The 18,655-nt window shown below is 33.8% G+C and overlaps 3 protein-coding genes across 4 annotated transcripts; 2 read left to right on the top strand and 1 right to left on the bottom strand.

The window, feature by feature from the left end:
• Positions 1–1,491: 1,491 nt before the first annotated feature.
• LOC132049508 (polyubiquitin-like) lies at positions 1,492–4,895 on the top strand. The gene is made up of 2 exons (XM_059440339.1): positions 1,492–1,655; positions 2,720–4,895. The coding sequence occupies exon 2, from the start codon at positions 2,720–2,722 to the stop codon at positions 4,775–4,777; it is 2,058 nt and encodes a 685-aa protein (XP_059296322.1). The 5' UTR covers positions 1,492–1,655; the 3' UTR covers positions 4,778–4,895.
• A 5,145-nt stretch (positions 4,896–10,040) lies between these two features.
• Positions 10,041–12,785, top strand: LOC132049507 (aquaporin PIP2-1-like). The gene is made up of 4 exons (XM_059440338.1): positions 10,041–10,459; positions 11,256–11,551; positions 12,308–12,448; positions 12,570–12,785. The coding sequence occupies exons 1-4, from the start codon at positions 10,153–10,155 to the stop codon at positions 12,681–12,683; spliced, it is 858 nt and encodes a 285-aa protein (XP_059296321.1). The 5' UTR covers positions 10,041–10,152; the 3' UTR covers positions 12,684–12,785.
• A 1,126-nt stretch (positions 12,786–13,911) lies between these two features.
• Positions 13,912–18,327, bottom strand: LOC132050887 (putative serine/threonine-protein kinase). Of its 2 annotated transcripts, none has more exons than XM_059442226.1 (6): positions 18,068–18,327; positions 17,416–17,537; positions 16,788–17,004; positions 15,029–15,266; positions 14,776–14,926; positions 13,912–14,366 (listed from the first exon to the last, which is right to left on the bottom strand). In XM_059442226.1, the coding sequence occupies exons 1-6, from the start codon at positions 18,144–18,146 to the stop codon at positions 14,001–14,003; spliced, it is 1,173 nt and encodes a 390-aa protein (XP_059298209.1). In that variant the 5' UTR covers positions 18,147–18,327; the 3' UTR covers positions 13,912–14,000. The 2 variants fall into 2 exon arrangements, with proteins under 2 accessions (XP_059298209.1, XP_059298210.1); XM_059442227.1 differs by having other exon boundaries at positions 17,416–17,531.
• Positions 18,328–18,655: the final 328 nt, after the last annotated feature.

The following is an 18,655-nucleotide window of genomic DNA, read 5'->3' as shown; positions in this document are numbered from 1 at the left end:
AGAAAAAAATAAAATTGATTGATGATTTTAATTAAAAAATCTAATAATGATTATTTAGCTATATTTTAATTTTATTTTTATGATCGCGCGAAGTGCGACTAAATTCACTAGTTTATGTAAAACGAAAGACTATTAAAACCCTTCATATAACAAAAGAGGTAAAAGGTTATAGAAAATACAAAAAGAAGAATAATCAAAAGACAATGCCGTATATCACAAGTCCAATGACCATGTCTATTGGCTCTAGAGAAGTCAAAACTGACACAGTAGTACAAATAATCACAATTAAAAGTCATCTTAATTACAAAAACAAATAAAAATAATAAATTAATTGGTGGAAAATTCAATTTGTTTGAATGGGCCAAAGTCTGGGCATGGATTGTTGAGTCAACATTGGAAAAAAAGAAAAGAAGAAGAGACAAGACTGAACAAAATCACGAGATTTCAAGTTTAATTTTTACAGGAGTCTGGATTTCTATTAATTTTTATGTTGAACTCTTTTTTGTTGATATCTGATAATAAAAGGTGCTTATTTCTTTATGTCACTAATATTATTTGGGAAATTAAACTCGGTTAAAAATATTTGTTAGAGAGACAATTTTTTTTGGTTTAAATTTTGTTTACACTTGTTGCTCAAATTAAAGGAGTATTAGAAGAGATTGTGCGTAAAATATTAATAGACGAATAATATAGATTGCAGTATTAATTTGCAAGCCTTCATATGGTTTACATCATAAATTTATAGCGAAAATAACAGAAGGGAAACCTTATATTTGAGGATTAAATAAATCATGAGTAATTTTAGTATTTTAAATTTGTCAGAAGTAAACATGTTTGCTCTCAATTCATATATTTAACAAACACTGTTTATTAGATTGATGAAATTTATGAAGAAAAAAGATTTAGATGGATGTCACAACTTTGTAAAGTGAAGATTATGAGCCTGTTTGGATGGGCTTAAAATCATTAACTTTTTTTATAAATAAAAAAAAAAAGTTGGGGTAGTCTCTTATTTTTTTGCAGTTTTGAACACTTATTTTAGCCAGATTTCAGTAAAATGGCCCAATTATTTTTGGGCTTATTTTAAGCACAAAATTTTTCTAGTTCAAAAAAGTGAAAACGAACTTATAGGCACTTATTAATCTCGGGCTCTATGTCATTAACTTTTTGAGTCTCTTGCAGTTTTTAGGATTTGATGCGGTTCTTGATATTTCTAGTTAAGTTATTTTTTCCAGAATTTTACTCAAATTTAAAATCTATTTGTTTAAATATTTGACAGAAATTAGAAGTCATTAAATTATTATGCCAACTTAAAGGATAAAAAAATTGGGCAACTCATTATAATCCTCACTTATTGTTATTTATTAAATTAATTTAATTTATAAAATTACTAGTCAATATTGTATTTATTAATTTGGTTGGCAGGTGCAATGTATATAAAGTAGTTAAATTAATGGTTGTACCTAAACCTATCCAAAAGTGGATCCCACCCACCCGATATTTCCTGGAAAAACTTAGGCTATCAATTACTATATAAAGGGACCCTTCTCTATTCATCTTTCTCAATTCTCATTATTCTCAATATAATATTTCTTCTCTTAAAAAAAAAAAAAAACTCTCTTTCTCCTTCGTTTGATTCCCAATACCATCTCAAGGTACGACTAATTCTCTTTTGATTATTTGTTTCAGATCTGTTAATTTTGATTTGATCTATAGATCTGATCTGTTAAACACTATTGCCTTTGGTGAATTAGTTTAATCTATATGTTTTCGTTAATTTAATTGATTCGGTGAATTGGAAAGTTACAGAATTTGCTTGATCGTTATGTTTTGTGTTGACTTTTAGTAGATCTGAATTTTGATTGATGTTGTCTTTTATTACAGACCTAGATCTAAGTGATTTGCCTTTAAAGAATCCTTGAGGTAAACGCAATTAAAAAAAAAAATTGAAAAAAGGAGATACAAATAGAACAAGGTGACTATAGATGTCTAATTATCAGTTTAAAAAAAAAAAAAAAAGAAGATGTTATGTTTCAGTGGCTTTTATTAGATCTAGATCTAAGTGATTTGATTTTTAAAGAATCGTTGACGTAAACGCAATTTTAAAAGAATCAAAGAAAAGGAGATAGAAGTAGAACAAGGTAACTATATATGTCTAATTATGTAGGTGTTGACTCGTAATAGTTAAGAATTGATGATAGTATGATAATATTTATGTCTTTATTCTTGATATTTATGCTGCACGTTATATATTTCGAGGTTGTCTATTGATTGTCATCTGTATGAAAACTTAGTTAGGGGTGCATATTTATTTGACAAAGTAAAATTGTCGTCTTTCATGTTGATTCAATTAGTGCTTGTGTGTATATATTGTGAAAAAGCTGTCCCTTTTTTCTTTAAGAAAACTGTGTTACCTACAACTTCATTGTTGAAATTTAATGGGATGGAGTTAGTTGGTTTATAAACCCATATGGAATGAATATAAGACATAATTTTATGTTCATTAGTTCTTGTTATTATCATGTGGATCATTTGTAAATCAATCAGACTTTATTTCATGCACTCTTTCTATTCGATTTTGTATGTTAGGTGCGTGAAAGCGTTTCCTTTTGACATGTGTATCCATGTATTATGAACTTGGTTTTGATTACCTTTACCTGTATTTTTGAAAATTAGTTTTCCCTTGTCTAATGATTTTTCTTTGTTAAATAAATTACAGATGCAAATCTTTGTGAAGACCCTCACTGGCAAGACCATCACTCTCGAGGTTGAGAGTTCTGACACTATCGATAATGTTAAGGCAAAGATTCAAGACAAGGAAGGAATTCCTCCTGATCAGCAAAGGTTGATCTTTGCTGGAAAACAACTGGAGGACGGCCGTACCCTTGCTGACTACAACATCCAAAAGGAGTCGACCCTCCACCTTGTCCTCCGTCTTCGTGGTGGCATGCAGATTTTTGTGAAAACCTTGACTGGGAAGACTATTACTCTCGAGGTTGAGAGCTCTGATACAATTGACAATGTCAAAGCTAAAATCCAAGATAAGGAAGGAATTCCTCCAGATCAGCAGAGATTGATCTTCGCCGGAAAGCAATTAGAGGATGGCCGAACTCTTGCTGACTACAACATCCAAAAGGAGTCCACCCTCCACCTTGTTCTCCGTCTTCGTGGTGGCATGCAGATCTTTGTGAAAACCTTGACTGGAAAGACTATTACCCTTGAGGTTGAGAGCTCGGACACTATTGACAATGTCAAGGCAAAAATTCAGGATAAGGAAGGCATTCCTCCAGATCAGCAAAGGTTGATCTTTGCTGGAAAGCAACTTGAGGATGGTCGTACCCTTGCGGATTACAATATTCAGAAGGAATCCACACTCCATTTGGTGCTGCGGCTGAGAGGTGGTATGCAGATTTTTGTGAAAACCTTGACTGGGAAGACTATTACTCTTGAGGTTGAGAGCTCCGATACTATTGACAATGTCAAAGCTAAAATCCAAGATAAGGAAGGAATTCCTCCAGATCAGCAGAGATTGATCTTCGCCGGAAAGCAATTAGAGGATGGCCGTACCCTTGCTGACTACAACATCCAGAAGGAGTCCACCCTCCACCTTGTCCTCCGCCTTCGTGGTGGCATGCAAATCTTTGTAAAAACTCTGACAGGAAAGACTATTACTCTTGAGGTTGAGAGCTCTGACACCATTGACAATGTCAAGGCTAAAATCCAAGACAAGGAAGGAATTCCTCCAGATCAGCAAAGGTTGATCTTTGCTGGAAAACAACTTGAGGATGGTCGTACCCTTGCCGACTACAATATTCACAAGGAATCCACTCTCCATTTGGTGCTGCGGCTGAGGGGTGGTATGCAAATTTTTGTAAAGACGTTGACAGGGAAAACCATCACTCTTGAGGTTGAGAGTTCAGACACCATTGACAATGTCAAGGCAAAAATTCAAGATAAGGAAGGGATCCCACCTGACCAGCAGAGGTTGATTTTTGCTGGGAAGCAGCTTGAGGATGGAAGGACACTAGCAGATTACAACATTCAGAAGGAATCAACCCTCCATCTGGTGCTGCGCCTGAGGGGTGGCATGCAAATCTTTGTTAAGACATTGACTGGGAAGACCATTACCCTGGAGGTAGAAAGTTCAGACACTATCGATAACGTGAAAGCAAAGATCCAAGACAAAGAAGGGATTCCCCCAGACCAGCAGCGTTTGATTTTTGCTGGCAAGCAGCTCGAGGATGGGAGGACTCTTGCTGATTATAACATTCAGAAAGAGTCCACCCTTCATTTGGTGCTGCGATTGAGAGGAGGAATGCAGATTTTCGTCAAGACTCTGACTGGGAAGACTATTACCTTGGAGGTGGAGAGCTCAGATACCATCGATAATGTTAAGGCAAAGATCCAAGACAAAGAAGGAATCCCCCCGGACCAGCAGCGTTTGATTTTTGCTGGCAAACAGCTCGAGGATGGGAGGACTCTTGCTGATTATAACATCCAGAAAGAGTCCACACTCCATTTGGTGCTGCGCTTAAGGGGAGGAATGCAGATTTTCGTCAAGACTCTGACTGGGAAGACTATCACCTTGGAGGTGGAGAGCTCAGATACCATTGATAATGTGAAGGCGAAGATTCAGGATAAAGAGGGTATCCCACCAGACCAGCAGAGGCTGATTTTTGCTGGTAAGCAGTTGGAGGATGGTCGCACCCTTGCTGACTATAACATCCAGAAAGAATCCACTCTTCACCTGGTTCTTCGTCTCCGTGGTGGCTTTTGAGAACTTTTGAGAATTTAGTGCTATGCTCGCTCTTATTACTGTTGATACTGCTTTGATCCTTTGGTCGAAAGATGTTTTTAGATTTGTGGTTATGCTTTGGCGACATCGCCTTTTCTTATGTGTTTGAACGATCGTTTCTATGCTTTGGCGTCAGCGCCTTTTCTTATATCATTTCTATGAATAAATTTAGCTGTGTTACTATGTGATATGATTGCATCCTTAGTTTTCTGCGTATGTGTTTTAACTATTTACTTATGAAATCACTGTGAATCAATTTAGAGATGGTCTTGCAGCGTTCTGCCAGATACGGAATCTAGGTCTTCGTTCAAATACTACTCTTACTCGTTTGCTATTTTACAGCACCGCATTCTCTAGCTACTTGAGAAAAGCAGCCTTTCTGTTTAGTTTTTCCATTATTTGTTCAATTCTTCTTTACTAGTACTTGAAATGATTCTTATGAAAATATGTAAAAACAAAAGTTAACAAAGAAAAAAGAGAAACGAGATTTGCATGGATAACATATTTCTCTTTTCCCTCCTCACTATAACTGTAACCTTGTATCAAGAAACGAAATTAGTTCATTGGCTCAGACCATGATCTCACGGCGTAAAGCCGCATGGGATGGGCACAATTTCTCAAAAAACATACTATGGCTTAGCAAGTTAGAGTAGGAGAAAAATCACATTGAACACTGCTCCGGCATCATTCGGCATAAGAAGAGAGCAAAGACATGAATAACATGATAATGAAGACTAATCTATTTCAATCAACAAAAAGTGTTCTCTTTATTATATATACGGGAAAAAATGAATCCGAGTTTAGTGTTTAGATCAAATCATACTAATTCACCTCTAAAATTTACACCAAATCACACTATTTTACGTACTTTGGGCATGTCTAATTAAGAATTAGAAGTCAGGTGGGGCAAAGACCACTTGATCAGTGGGCAGGTTGTGTCTGTGAAGGCTTTCCTTGTACCCTTAACCACCTCTTCCCATGCCGGGTTTGGATCCCCTCAAACAATGTCCGATGACTTTCCCGATTAAAATGCTTGGAGATTGCTAGGCCAAAGTTTAGATATCTGGAGTTGTTGAAAATTCAGACTTGTGTGCTTGTAGTTAATTTTGAAACGATTAGGGTTCCTAAAATCGGCTATCGGTGCACTTCCCCCAAGTTATGATTGTTTCCAAAATTTCGAAGAAGGCCTAATTTAATTAGCAATTAGTCGAGGCAAATCCACTATTTAAACTTGATGTGGGTTCAACTTTTATCTTCTTAAAATTGAACCCGTTAAACGTTTGAATTTCTATGTTTAAATTTAACATTTGTTGAGATTATAATGATCATATATGTAAGTATATTTTATAATATTTATGCTTTGTATGAAAAAACGTTGGGTTCAATTGAACCTAGAGCTGGGCATAAATACCAAAAACCGAAAACCGAAAAACCGGATCGAACTAGTTGGGTTCGGTGTTTGGTGTCCACCTTCAAAAAATCGAAACCGAAATAGCCGAACCGAAGTTTGATAAAACTGAAACGAAGAACCGAACGCCCACCGAAATTTAATACATTACCCAAAAAAATTAAAATAGTCCAGGCCCATTAAGTTTAAGCAAAAAAAAAAAAAAAAAACCAATTGTAACAAACCCTCTTTTGCTTTTGTATCCCTAATTTTTCACTTAGAAAATCAAATATCCTTAACAAAGAAAGGTGACTAGGATGTATCTTTAGGATAAATGTATGTCCTTTATGTATTTTCTTAATTATTCTTACGATATGTATATAACACCTAGTAATCCTATATCATGGTTATGGTTTTCTGTTCTTGTGTATCCTGTTTATTGATTTTGATTTCAATTTATCAGTTTTATGTTTTATTGCTTTTGAGAATATGAATTAGTGTAAATGGAATCGCTTCTAATATCATATCAAAAAAATCGAAACCGAACCGAACCAAACTTCAAAAAACCGAAATTGAAAGAGCCGAACCGAACTATTTGGGTTCGGTGTTCGGTGTCCACCTTAAAAAAACCGAAACCGAAATAGCCAAACCGAAGTTTGATAAAACCGAACCGAAAAACCGAACGCCCCCTAATTGAACCCCTCGGACCGATACTCCATCCACCTCTACTTATTCTTTGTTTTGTGCGGGGGAAAAGCATCAATAATTCTATTTCCAAGCTGAGCCACTCAAAACTCCTAAAAGTCTCACCATTCGAATGTTTTTTTTCCACAGGTTTCGACGATGATCCTTCCACAGGCACCATTGAATAATTCAAAAACAAGAATGAAACTTTGTCCTAGTCTTAAGGACAGGTCTACGACTCATTGTCCATACCACGCTATGACACCAACTATATAATGCCCAAACATTAACCTTTTCAATTCACCAAAAGATTAAGAAAAAAAGTTACTTCCTAAAAAACACAACTCAATTTGTGGCCTCTCTTTCTTCCACAAGCGAGGAGGAAAGAGACCATTTTCTAATAACCAAATAAATCCCAATTTTTTAGGTTGCAACAACTAATTAATTTTCATTCAAATATGGCAAAGGAAACAAGAAATGTACATTCTTGCAGGGTGGAGGTAGCTCCATCCCTCATAACGTATCGACTAAAAGCTTCACATAAGTCTAGATTGGAGACCATTAGGGAAGAGATCAACGAGGGATCTGACGATGACACATAGGATTTGACGATCGCTTGAAAATTCTTTTATACTGTCAACGTATGGAATAAAATTAAACTCTTCTCCAAATTTAGTTCGATGAGAGATTGAAGTTTTAGCTAGGCCCCAGCGGGGTGAATTTAGGTGTTAGAGGGATGGCTGCATGCATTGGACATGCAATTCATATTGTACATTTTGTGTTTGAAATAACAATGCTTTAGATTATCAATATAATTTGTTGTGTGTTTGAATTATATATCGCTCTTAAATGATTACGGTGATGAGGATAAAATTAATTTTGATGTATTTGCTAATTGATCATTAGAACCATTAGACGTCTAGGTTTGCTATAGTGGAAAGTTCCACCTATGAAAAAGTCCCGTCAAATCTTAAATACGGCAACACAAAATTGTACTAGATACCGAACATGACTACAAATAACATTTATTGCCCCTAAAAAGGAACGGTACCAAATGCTTGCAAAAAAATCAAAAATAGCAGAAACTATAAAATTGTGCCTTCAAATGTGAGTTTGTACTAATTTTTTTTATTTTTTATTTAAAATTTACGCTAAATCTAATTGACAGAGTTCGTTAAATATTTAATGGAGATCAAAAGTGTGCACTTTTAACAAACTTAAAGAATCATAACTGCTCAGAGTGTATTTACGAAATTACTTTAAATCTGTCCTCAAACCTAAGGGATCAATTTTGTTATTTTCTCATACATCTAACATAAAATATTTATGTATTATTCCTTTCATCCGAATTAATATGGCATTTTTCCTATTCTACTGTAGCTATACCACTTTTACAACTTTCAAGACAAGTTTTAACTGGAGTATTAAAAGTTATAAGCTTTATCATGTGATAATATTTTCTATCAATCTAATGCTCAACAGTTAATACTCTAGTATTTCCATTATCACTAATGTAATGACAGTGTATGGATAATATAACCACCACAAATCAGTGGCTTAATTATAATTAATATAGCCTTTGTGCAGGTAATTTTTAATAACTTATTTAGTCACAATATCAAATAAAATTAGACTTAGGAAGTAGCTATAGTGCCAAATCCACTCATTATCTTGAATCATGAAACATAAAAACAACTAACATCCACACTAAAAAGTGAGGATTGATTAGAGAAATACAATGGATAACCGACCAATAAATAGAGTCCACAGAATGCCACTATTTCTATATCCTTACTTGCTCTACACATGGCAAGCCCTATAATAACCACTTTAGAATCTGGCAATGGCTCCTTTTTGTTCTTTCTGAAGTGGTGGAGTATGTCATGTTGCACCAATATTTAACACATACTCACTCCGTTTTTATTTTATGTCTTTTTAATTAAATTGATACTGAGTTTAAAAAGGAATAAGTACAAAAAATTAATATTGTAATTTTAAATTAAATATTAAAATATTCTTTAAATATTAAGATCTTAAACATATCATGTTTGATGTTAAAATTTAGAAATACTATCCTTTTTGATATATTATAAACTTAAAAGGAAGGTAAGATGCAAACAAAAATGAGGGAATAATTCCTTATATAAAATCAAATAATTGGAACCTGGCGGCTGTTCATGACATGGCAATACATTACTGGCTGTTAATTCAATTGTGGATTGAGGTGGACTGGACGGTGGTGTGAGCCATCACAATGAAAATTTGTGGTTGATTATTCTTGTTGATGAAGATGGTCGGTTCACTTTTTTAGTTAACTTTTATTTGTTACTCCATTTAGATAGTTTTTGCCATGAACTTGAATTTAAATAGAGTAACACGGTCAGTAAAGATTCATATAGCTTATTTATTCTATTTAATTTGAAATTGAAACACTTTTTTTGTGTTTATTGATCCAAATTCTTCATTACATAGGATAACTTTAAGGGGATTTTGAGAAAATAGAAATTGTGAGAATAAAATCGATGCTTATAATCGTATAGACTGTCAACGGTATTTAAATTGGGGTTGTTTGATCGGTGTGATAAGGGAATATAAATCCGAAATAAATTGTTGTGGAATACTGAAATTACTTTATCCTATACTTGGTACAATTTTGATTCCATGATTAGCAATCTATTGTTTACAATTGTGGTATTAGTTTTACACCACATACTATGTGAGTGGGATAACAATCGAGACAAATCGCGGGATATGTAATAAACTGACATTTGTTCTTTTTCAAACAATTTTAATAAAATAAGTTTAGAGTTAAAAATAAAAGTTCATCCTTGTTTATCCTTTTTAAACCAAACATATATGCTGTATCATATTATGTATATCTCATTTTAGTCAAGTGAACTAAATATCTACCACTGAAAATATACCAAATAATTTTGTTATTTTTGATCTTCATATTATGATTCCGGAATAATTTGTTCTCTAACCAAACAACCTCTAACTAGGTAAAGATCAAAATGGACACATTATATATGGATAATTACCCTTCAAGACACTCAAGGACAAGCTAGAGGTGTCGGGTATGTTCATCATAAGAGAAGAAAACTATGGGGCGGCAAAAAGTTTAGTTTAATTAATACTCCACTTAGGTCCAAGCCTCTCCATATATAAATACCCCCTCTCACTCTCCATCAACTCCACCACAATCAATTTATACATTTCTATCTTTCACTCTAAATCTCTGAAAACCAAACATTATTCAAGATTGACATAAAAATTTTCATTACAAATGGCCAAGGACAATGAGTATGGCACTAATCAATATGCCCCTAATAAGGACTACCAAGACCCTCCTCCAGCACCACTCATTGACCCTGAGGAACTTGGAAAATGGTCTTTTTACAGAGCTATTATTGCTGAGTTCATTGCCACACTTTTATTTCTGTACATCACTGTCCTCACTGTGATTGGCTACAAGAGCCAAAGTGACACTACACATAATGGTGATGAATGTGGTGGTGTTGGCATTCTTGGCATTGCTTGGGCTTTTGGTGGCATGATTTTCGTTCTTGTTTACAGCACTGCTGGCATTTCTGGTAAGTTGTTCATGTTGAATTGTGTGATCATCTAACTTAAAAGCTTAAAACGTTAGATAAAGTTGGTAAGTTGTTCATGTTGAATTGTGTGATCATCTAACTTAAAAGCTTAAAACGTTAGATAAAGTTGTTCATGTTGAATTATGTGATCATCTAAATTAAAAGCTTAAAATGTTAGATAAAATATGCGTTTTTTTTTTTTTTGCTCAATAACTTGTTTGATCAAGCTTCTCGAAAGGCAAAAGTGCTTATTTTAGAGGGTGAGATTAGTAACAGAAATTATTTCTCAAATGCTGAAAAATATAGTGTTTTCCAGAAACACTTTAAGAATCTTAGCCAAACACAAATTGTTGATATAATCATCACTAGAAAATTGCTAAACTCTGAAGAATTTTGTCGGAAATTTCCATCGGAAATAAGCGATCTTCTGGTAGTGAATATTGGCGAAAGCGTAATTGATTAGCCACACACAGCTCCTCCTGTCCAAAGTACTTTTTTGAAAACACTTTTCAAAATAAGCAGATTCTGAAAGATTGGCTAAACAAACTATAAATATGCCTTGATCATTAATACGCCTTTTCACGTGCGAATGTGCCACAACCGTGAAAATTTCTTTTGATAATAGGTAGCAGTGAGACATGAATTGTGTGACCATCAACTTTAGAAACTTAAGTTGTCAAAACGAGTACACTTTTATTTACTTAATTACGTCTCTAACAATATCAAACAACAATTGGTTCTTGAAAAAGGTTTTGATTTCAAGAAATTAAAGGGGTTTCCAATATTGTACATGCAGGAGGACACATTAACCCAGCTGTGACATTTGGGCTATTCTTGGCTAGAAAAGTCTCATTGGTTCGAGCAGTTATGTACATAATAGCACAATGCTTAGGAGCCATTTGTGGTTGTGCTTTAGTGAAGGCATTCCAAAAGGCTTATTATGTTAAGTATGGTGGTGGTGCTAACGAGCTAGCTGTTGGTTACAGCACTGGCACAGGATTAGGTGCTGAGATTATTGGCACTTTTGTCCTTGTTTACACTGTCTTCTCTGCCACTGACCCCAAGAGAAATGCTAGAGACTCCCATGTTCCTGTAAGTACATTTTTGCAGCACTACATTTCATAATTTGGTTAATAAGAGTCCGTTTGAGTTAGCTGATTAAAAGTAGATTTCTCTCGAACCAAAAAAAAGATTGTCTTATTTATTTTGACTTGTACAAAGTTTAAAAATAAAGGAAGAGCTTTTGAAATGTGTAGTCCAAAACAAGCCTTAGATATTTGTGTGGTTGTAAATCATCTCATAAAGTTAAATTATTTCTATAAATAGAAAGGGGGCAATTTTTGGGACAAACTAAAAAGGAAAGCAGGACAATCTTTTTGGGACAGAGGGGGTAACTAAAAAGCATCAAGTGCCAAAAAATACATTTAGGTGTTGAATCTGATTTTATAAATAAGTAGTTACGTGTTTGAATAAAAGTTTTGAATTAGATTATAATTAAGCAGTTAATGTTGGCGAAAAGGTGTTAATTAATAAGCACCTTTTATGTTAATGACCAAAATGTCAAACTAAAGTTGTTTACAATATCATCATAAGTTGAGGGTGACCAACTTATGACTTTTAGCTGCTTTTAGCTTATAACCATTTTTGTGTTTACCAAACACATAAATAAGCTAAAAATTGCTTATAAATTAGTCTGACCAGCTTATAAGCTTAACCAAACACTCTCAAAGACCGACAACACTAGTAGTTATTTATATTTTTGGTGTATATGAGTTAAATCTTATCTTTTGATGCTTCTTTTTGGTAACTTGAGTTGAAGAAATCGATTTTATTTGCAATTGATTAAAGGTATTGGCACCACTACCAATTGGATTTGCTGTATTCATGGTTCATTTGGCCACTATTCCAATCACTGGAACTGGTATTAACCCAGCCAGAAGTTTTGGAGCTGCAGTCATTTATGGCAAAGACAAAGCCTGGGATGACCAAGTAAGCAAGTTTACCTTATTAACTAAAATTGCACATCCTTTTAATTTTAATTCCTTACTAAACCAAAATATGTATTGGCTAAGTTATAATTTATATATATATTTTTTTTATGATGACACAGTGGATTTTCTGGGTTGGACCTTTTATTGGTGCTGCTATTGCTGCATTGTACCACCAATACATTTTGAGAGCTGGGGCAGCCAAAGCACTTGGCTCATTCAGGAGCAATGCCTAATAATAAGACTGCATTTATAAGCTATATTGGCACTTAATTTTAAATGTGCCAAAAATTGTCAGTTTGAAGCTTTAATTCCTTCTTGTTTGGTTGTTTTTCTTATTTTGTTTTCCTAATTTCCCTTGTAAATTTATTCCTCCTGGCTTCAGTGGATTGAGCAAAGTGTGTCCTACTCTTTTTATTCCAAATAAATAAAAAGCCACCCCCCCCCCCCCCACCAACCACCCCAACCCTTTTGTTTCTTTTAAAAGCTGTACAATTAAAATATGTTGAGTTGTTGTTCGCCTAGTAATAACAGAGGCAGACTAAGGATTTAAAGTTTATGAGTTATGGCAATCGCACACTTGCCATCAAACCCCTAACTATTTATGCTACTAGATGCACAACTTATTATATGTACACGTTTAGGGAATTTGTCAACACATATATAATACCTGGGCTAAAACTATTGGATTTTACATAGGAATTTTTACTTGGTGTAGCTTCTTCTAAGAGGTAATTATTAATAATAACTACCTTTTAATTTATTTATATTTAGTAGCTACAGTGATTTTGTAAATTACCATTCGTAGCTACACAAAAATACATAAAGTTGGAGTGGCCAAAGGGGTTATTGGGCGAGGCTCTCACCCTGCCCGCCCAGGTTCGAACCCGGCCAACAATATTTCTTTTCTTACTTCGAACCTGGGCAGGCAAGGAGAGAGTCTCGCTCAAATACACTCGAAATACACAACTTTTGCTTAAAGTAAGCTCCGAATTGTAATTTGGAAAATGATAGTTACTAATGATAAGATCCTCATAGAAGGTAGTTATTACAATTTGAAAAAAGGTAGTTACTAATGATAAGATCCTCACGAAGGTAGTTATTACAATTTGAAAAATGGTAGTTACTAATGATAAGATCTGAGAAGGTAAATATATCGTAAGTTTGCCTTTTACATAATGATGTCATCCTTCCTATTCCTAGCTACATTTCTCCAAAGGGTTTTATTCACCCTCTTCAAATTAAATCCTTATTGATTTTATATCTTCTCAAAACGAGCAGGCCAAGTTTGTGTGTGTGAAATATACACTTTGTACCAACTATCTGTAAGCTCCGAATTGTAATTTGGAAAATGGTAGTTACTAATGATAAAATCCTCATAGAAGGTAGTTATTACAATTTGAAAAATGGTAGTTACTAATGATAAGATCCTCACAGAAGGTAGATATATCTGTAAGTTTGCCTTTTACATAATGATGTCATCCTTCCTATTCCTAGCTACATTTCTCCAAAGGGTTTTGTTTCACCCTCTTCAAATTAAACCCTTATTGATTTTATATCTTCTCAAAACGAGCAGGCCAAGTTTGTGTGTGTGAAATATACACTTTGTACCAACATTTTCTAGCTATAGCTACAGCATTGGAGAAAAAACTATGAGAAGATTGCTTTTGGCCTATCTTAACATCTTTCAAATCAGCAAGAATTCCAGGCTGAGTAATATTTATGTCCTCTAATTCCATATGATTGGCACTGCTCAACATGTTGATGACTGCTGACATTTTTGGGCGGAGGTTGGCTATTTCTTGCACACAAAGTAGGCCAATCTTCAAGAATCGGTCAGCTTCGTCGCCACAAATTTCTGCATTTAACACAGGGTCAACTAGCTCTAACAATTTGCCCGTATTGTACATTTCCCATGCCTGCAGAAATAAAGACATAATTAAACCCTCAAACCATTTGTAATATATATTCTAAACATATCTCTAGATCTCCTAAACATCAATTCTGATATCAGGTCACTACACTGTCTTAAAAGATAACTAAAGGTAATTGCTCGTAAAAGGTGTAATTAATAACCTAAAATATAAGATAAGTTACATGTCACAAGAAGTATACTGACATCTGATAGTGTGATTTCTTGACATTGTCAGTATATATAAGTCAAATCCTCTCTAACGACCCTCTCATGTCTCATCAAGCCAACAAGATAGTAATTGAGAATTATTTGAAGGGATCATAATATTTTTAGCAAGGCGTCTAGAAATATTTTCACCCGCCTATTTGGGTCTAATCTGGAATTGGAATCAAGTTAAACAGGGATGGGATTACCTTGTTAACTAGGAAATGTTCTCCTCTCTCAATGTCAAAGGAAATAATAGGGCAACCGCTGACTATTTCAAGCAATAACACTCCAAAGCTATACACATCTGATTTCCTTGTTAAATGTCCACTGATTGCATATTCTGGTGAAAGATAGCCTCTTTAGGCATAACATTAATCAAGAAATTAACAACATGATTAGCTTAAACACTCGAAAAGTTAACGTGTAAAATCCAAAGGAGCAATTTGTAATTTGACTCACAATGTACCGGCAACTCGAGTAGTAATGTGTGAAACGTTCTTGGAAAATAGCCTAGATAAACCAAAATCTGCAATTTTTGGTGTAAAATTCTGATCAAGAACTATATTGCTGGCCTTAATATCTCTGTGTACAACATGGGGATTCACTTCTTCATGGAGATATGAAAGCCCCTTTGCTATTCCTTTTGAAATTTCTCTTCTAAGTTCCCATGTAAATTTACTTCTGTTTTGCTCATCCCCTGCTTATCAAATCATCAATTAGAAGCCATTTCATATAATATGAACTCTTCCAATATTTAAAGCATTCAATTTATACGCAATCACATTGTATAGAAATTTTACAGAGAGTTTCAGTTATTTATGTTGTAAAGAATATTTATAGGTAAGTATCCTTTAAATGTGAGATTTGTAATTTTAAAAAAATAAAATATGTTATCTGCTATAATAGGTAAAAATGACTTGATGGTATAAAAATTTCTTACGCCGAAGGTATATATGGCTTAAACCAGTGTTTTAAAAGGCGTTTTCGGGGCGAGCCCTGGGGCGGGGCGTACCAAAAATGCCCCGGGGCGATGGGTCGGGGCGAAAGTCTCCAAAGGCGTACGCCCGGGCGTTTGGGGCGAGTTTTTTTTGTTGGGGCGTAAGCCCAGAAAACTTCTTCAAACTAAAACAAAATTTGTTAAATAAGTCCTTAATATAATGCCCAAATTCTCAAAAGTCAACATGTAATTACTCAAATGTTTTAAAAAGGAACTGAAACATTAAATTTAAAAGTCAAGACCTTTTTTTATTGCTAGAATGCCTAATATATATTTTTTTCCAATTATTTATCTTGTCTTCTACTATCTCAAAAAAAGTAACGAGCGATCAACTTGTACTTGTAAGTAGCGTATAATAGATTGTTCTAATTAGTTTTTTTTTTGTGCGGGTGGAGCATATATATATATATATATATATATATATATATATATATATATATATAATAGATTGTTCTAATTAATTTTTTTGTGGGGTGGAGCATATATATATATATATATATTCTTTTTCAATTATTTATCTTATCTTCTACTATCTCCAAAAAGTATGACGATTGATCACTTGTACTTGTAAGTAGCGTATAATAGATTGTTCTAATTAGTTTTTTTTTTTAGGGGGTGGGCATATATATATATATATATATATATATATATATATATATATATATATATATATATATATATATATATATATATATATATATATCACTTGTTTATGGTTTTCTTCAATTTTTTATTTCACCTATTTAAAAGTATTTATTATAATTATATCATTTTATAAAATACTAAAAATTAAAACCCCATGGGGCTTACGCCCGTGCCTTTATGCCTAAAATGACGTAAAAACGCCGCGCCTTACGCCCTCGCCTTTTAAAACACTGGCTTAAACTTATAGGAGTATTACATTAGCATTTGCAACTTAACCCATCATAGCAGGTTATCTACCTTATTTTTTCAGAATTGTGATCCCTCTTATTATGAGTTCTAATGTAGCTATCTTTCGGTCGATTTTAGTAGTGTAAAAATTCTTTTATATTGTCAATGCATAGAAGTTAAATTCAATTTTAAAATGAGAAGGAGGGATGATTAATTACCTAGTAATGTTTGTGAAAATCTTCTTGTAGTTATCTTATAGTCAATTTGATATTGTAAAAATTCTTTTATACTGTCAGTGTGTAGAAGTTAAATTTAAATTGAAATGAGAGGGAGAGATCAAAGAATTACCTAGTAATGTCTGTGAAAGGCAATTGTTTTCCATGTAATCATAGACTAAGAGTCTTTTGGTCCCATCCACACAATATCCTCTGAGGGTGACAAGATTTTCATGTCTGATATTAGACAATGCAGCTATTTCTGATATAAATTCTCTTTCACCACTCATTGATTCTAATTCAACTGATAGAACCTTTACAGCCACAAAGCTTCCATCTTGAAGTTGACCCTTTTCAAGAAAATGCTCAAAATTAACATCACAATTAAAGCATTGAAAAAAATATCAAAAAGATCTGTTGTGGTCAGGGCTGAAGTTACATGTAATGAATGAGTTCAATTGAATCACTTCATATGTAAAAAAATGTGGAAGTTCCAAGTGTGACATTCTTGTATTTTCTTTAATCTCCTTTTTCAAATTTAGCTCCGCCATCACCACAGGCGAAGCTACCGTCATACTTACGAGTTCAGCAGAACCCAAATTATTAATACCTTATATGTAGAAATAATATATCCAGAACTCAGTAAGTTGACTTTTTTAAAATTCAGAACCCATAAATTTAAAATCTTGATTGTGTCTCTTGCCACTGCACAATTTTTTATTCCTTTTTTGAAAGTCAACTTGTTAGGATAAAAAATGTACCTTGTAAACAGAACCAAATCCTCCCTCTCCAATTATATTTGATGCTCTGAATCCATGAGTTGCAGCCTTCAATTCTTTGTAAGAGAAAACTGAGAACTTCTGAAATCTTTTTCCACCTGTTTCTAAAAAAAATTATCTTTAAGAAATTCCATTCTTAAGAAAGTTTATAACATGTTTGACCAAACTTTCAAAATTCGCTTATTTTGGAAAATGGTTTTTTGTCAAAAGTAATTTTTCAGAGTAACGGTTTGTGTTTGGCTAATAAATTTGAAAAATGTTTTTTCCAATATTAGACCAACAATTTATGTTTGACCAAAATTCTTAAAGTGCTTTAAGAAGAAGCTTGGCGGAACATACTATAATACTATAAGGGCTCGTTCGGTTGGAAACAACTTATCCGGGGATAACTAATCCCGGGATAAGTTATCCCGGACTTATCCCGAGATTAGTTATTCCACCCTCAATGTGGGATAAAATAAGGCTACAATCCCGGGATAACTGGATTAGTTATTCCGAATTTTTATTCCAACCAAACATGGGATAGGGAGGCACTAAATTTTTATCCTGGGACTATTTTTGCTTATCCTTCACACCAAACGAACCCTAATATTTCAAAAGTTGATAAGAAGCTAAGGAGGACTTGAGAAGTTACCATATGGGGTAATGTGGTTGGTCTCCATAGGATCAGATGAGGAATTAAAACAATTAATAAATGCAAAAGGAAACTTCATAGTAACTCTTTGATGAACTGTGTCTTGAAGGGCTTAATTTCTGAAACTTAGTTTGTGTGGCTGATTTTTCCACACTAATGGGAAAGAACAAGAAAAGCAAGAACAGAGGAGGATGAAGAGAAATAGAAAGGAGCTTCATTTAATGGAGCAATATCATGCCCACATATTTTGACGATTTCTGATCTTTGTAGTATATAGTTCTAATTTCTCCTTTTTAAAGTATTTTAAGTATCTTCCTATCTCTTTGTTTATTCTTTAAATAAAGCCGTCATCATGCAGTATTAATTGTGATGTATCAATTGATAGATACTTTGACTGGTGGTCATCAATCATCATATTTATTATTGTATTGTAGCTAGCTAAGATATGGTTCTTAATCTATGCATGGCAAAGTTAACGTTCTGGTCATAAACTAATCTAAGTAGGGTCGTTACATTTTAGTTTTAGAAAACTAGACACAACTATTGACAGCTAACAAAAACAAATTTACATGGTAAATAAGTTTCATT

The sequence above is a fragment of the Lycium ferocissimum genome, chromosome 3 (assembly GCF_029784015.1).
Source record: "Lycium ferocissimum isolate CSIRO_LF1 chromosome 3, AGI_CSIRO_Lferr_CH_V1, whole genome shotgun sequence".
Taxonomy (NCBI): Eukaryota; Viridiplantae; Streptophyta; class Magnoliopsida; order Solanales; family Solanaceae; genus Lycium; species Lycium ferocissimum.
Note: the sequence above shows the minus strand (reverse complement) of the source record. Positions and strands in the feature narration are given on the sequence as shown.

Excerpts from the sequence above, each read along its gene's own strand:
- LOC132049508 (XM_059440339.1), top strand. The coding sequence starts at position 2,720 with ATGCAAATCTTTGTGAAGACCCTCACTGGCAAGACCATCACTCTCGAG.
- LOC132050887 (XM_059442226.1), bottom strand. The coding sequence starts at position 18,146 with ATGAAGTTTCCTTTTGCATTTATTAATTGTTTTAATTCCTCATCTGAT. Across the intron at positions 17,538-18,067 it reads CAACCACATTACCCCATATG|AAACAGGTGGAAAAAGATTT; the intron begins GTAACTTCTCAA and ends AATTTTTTTTAG. Across the intron at positions 14,927-15,028 it reads ACTCGAGTTGCCGGTACATT|AGGCTATCTTTCACCAGAAT; the intron begins GTGAGTCAAATT and ends TTATGCCTAAAG.
- LOC132049507 (XM_059440338.1), top strand. The coding sequence starts at position 10,153 with ATGGCCAAGGACAATGAGTATGGCACTAATCAATATGCCCCTAATAAG. Across the intron at positions 10,460-11,255 it reads CAGCACTGCTGGCATTTCTG|GAGGACACATTAACCCAGCT; the intron begins GTAAGTTGTTCA and ends TTGTACATGCAG. Across the intron at positions 11,552-12,307 it reads CTAGAGACTCCCATGTTCCT|GTATTGGCACCACTACCAAT; the intron begins GTAAGTACATTT and ends AATTGATTAAAG.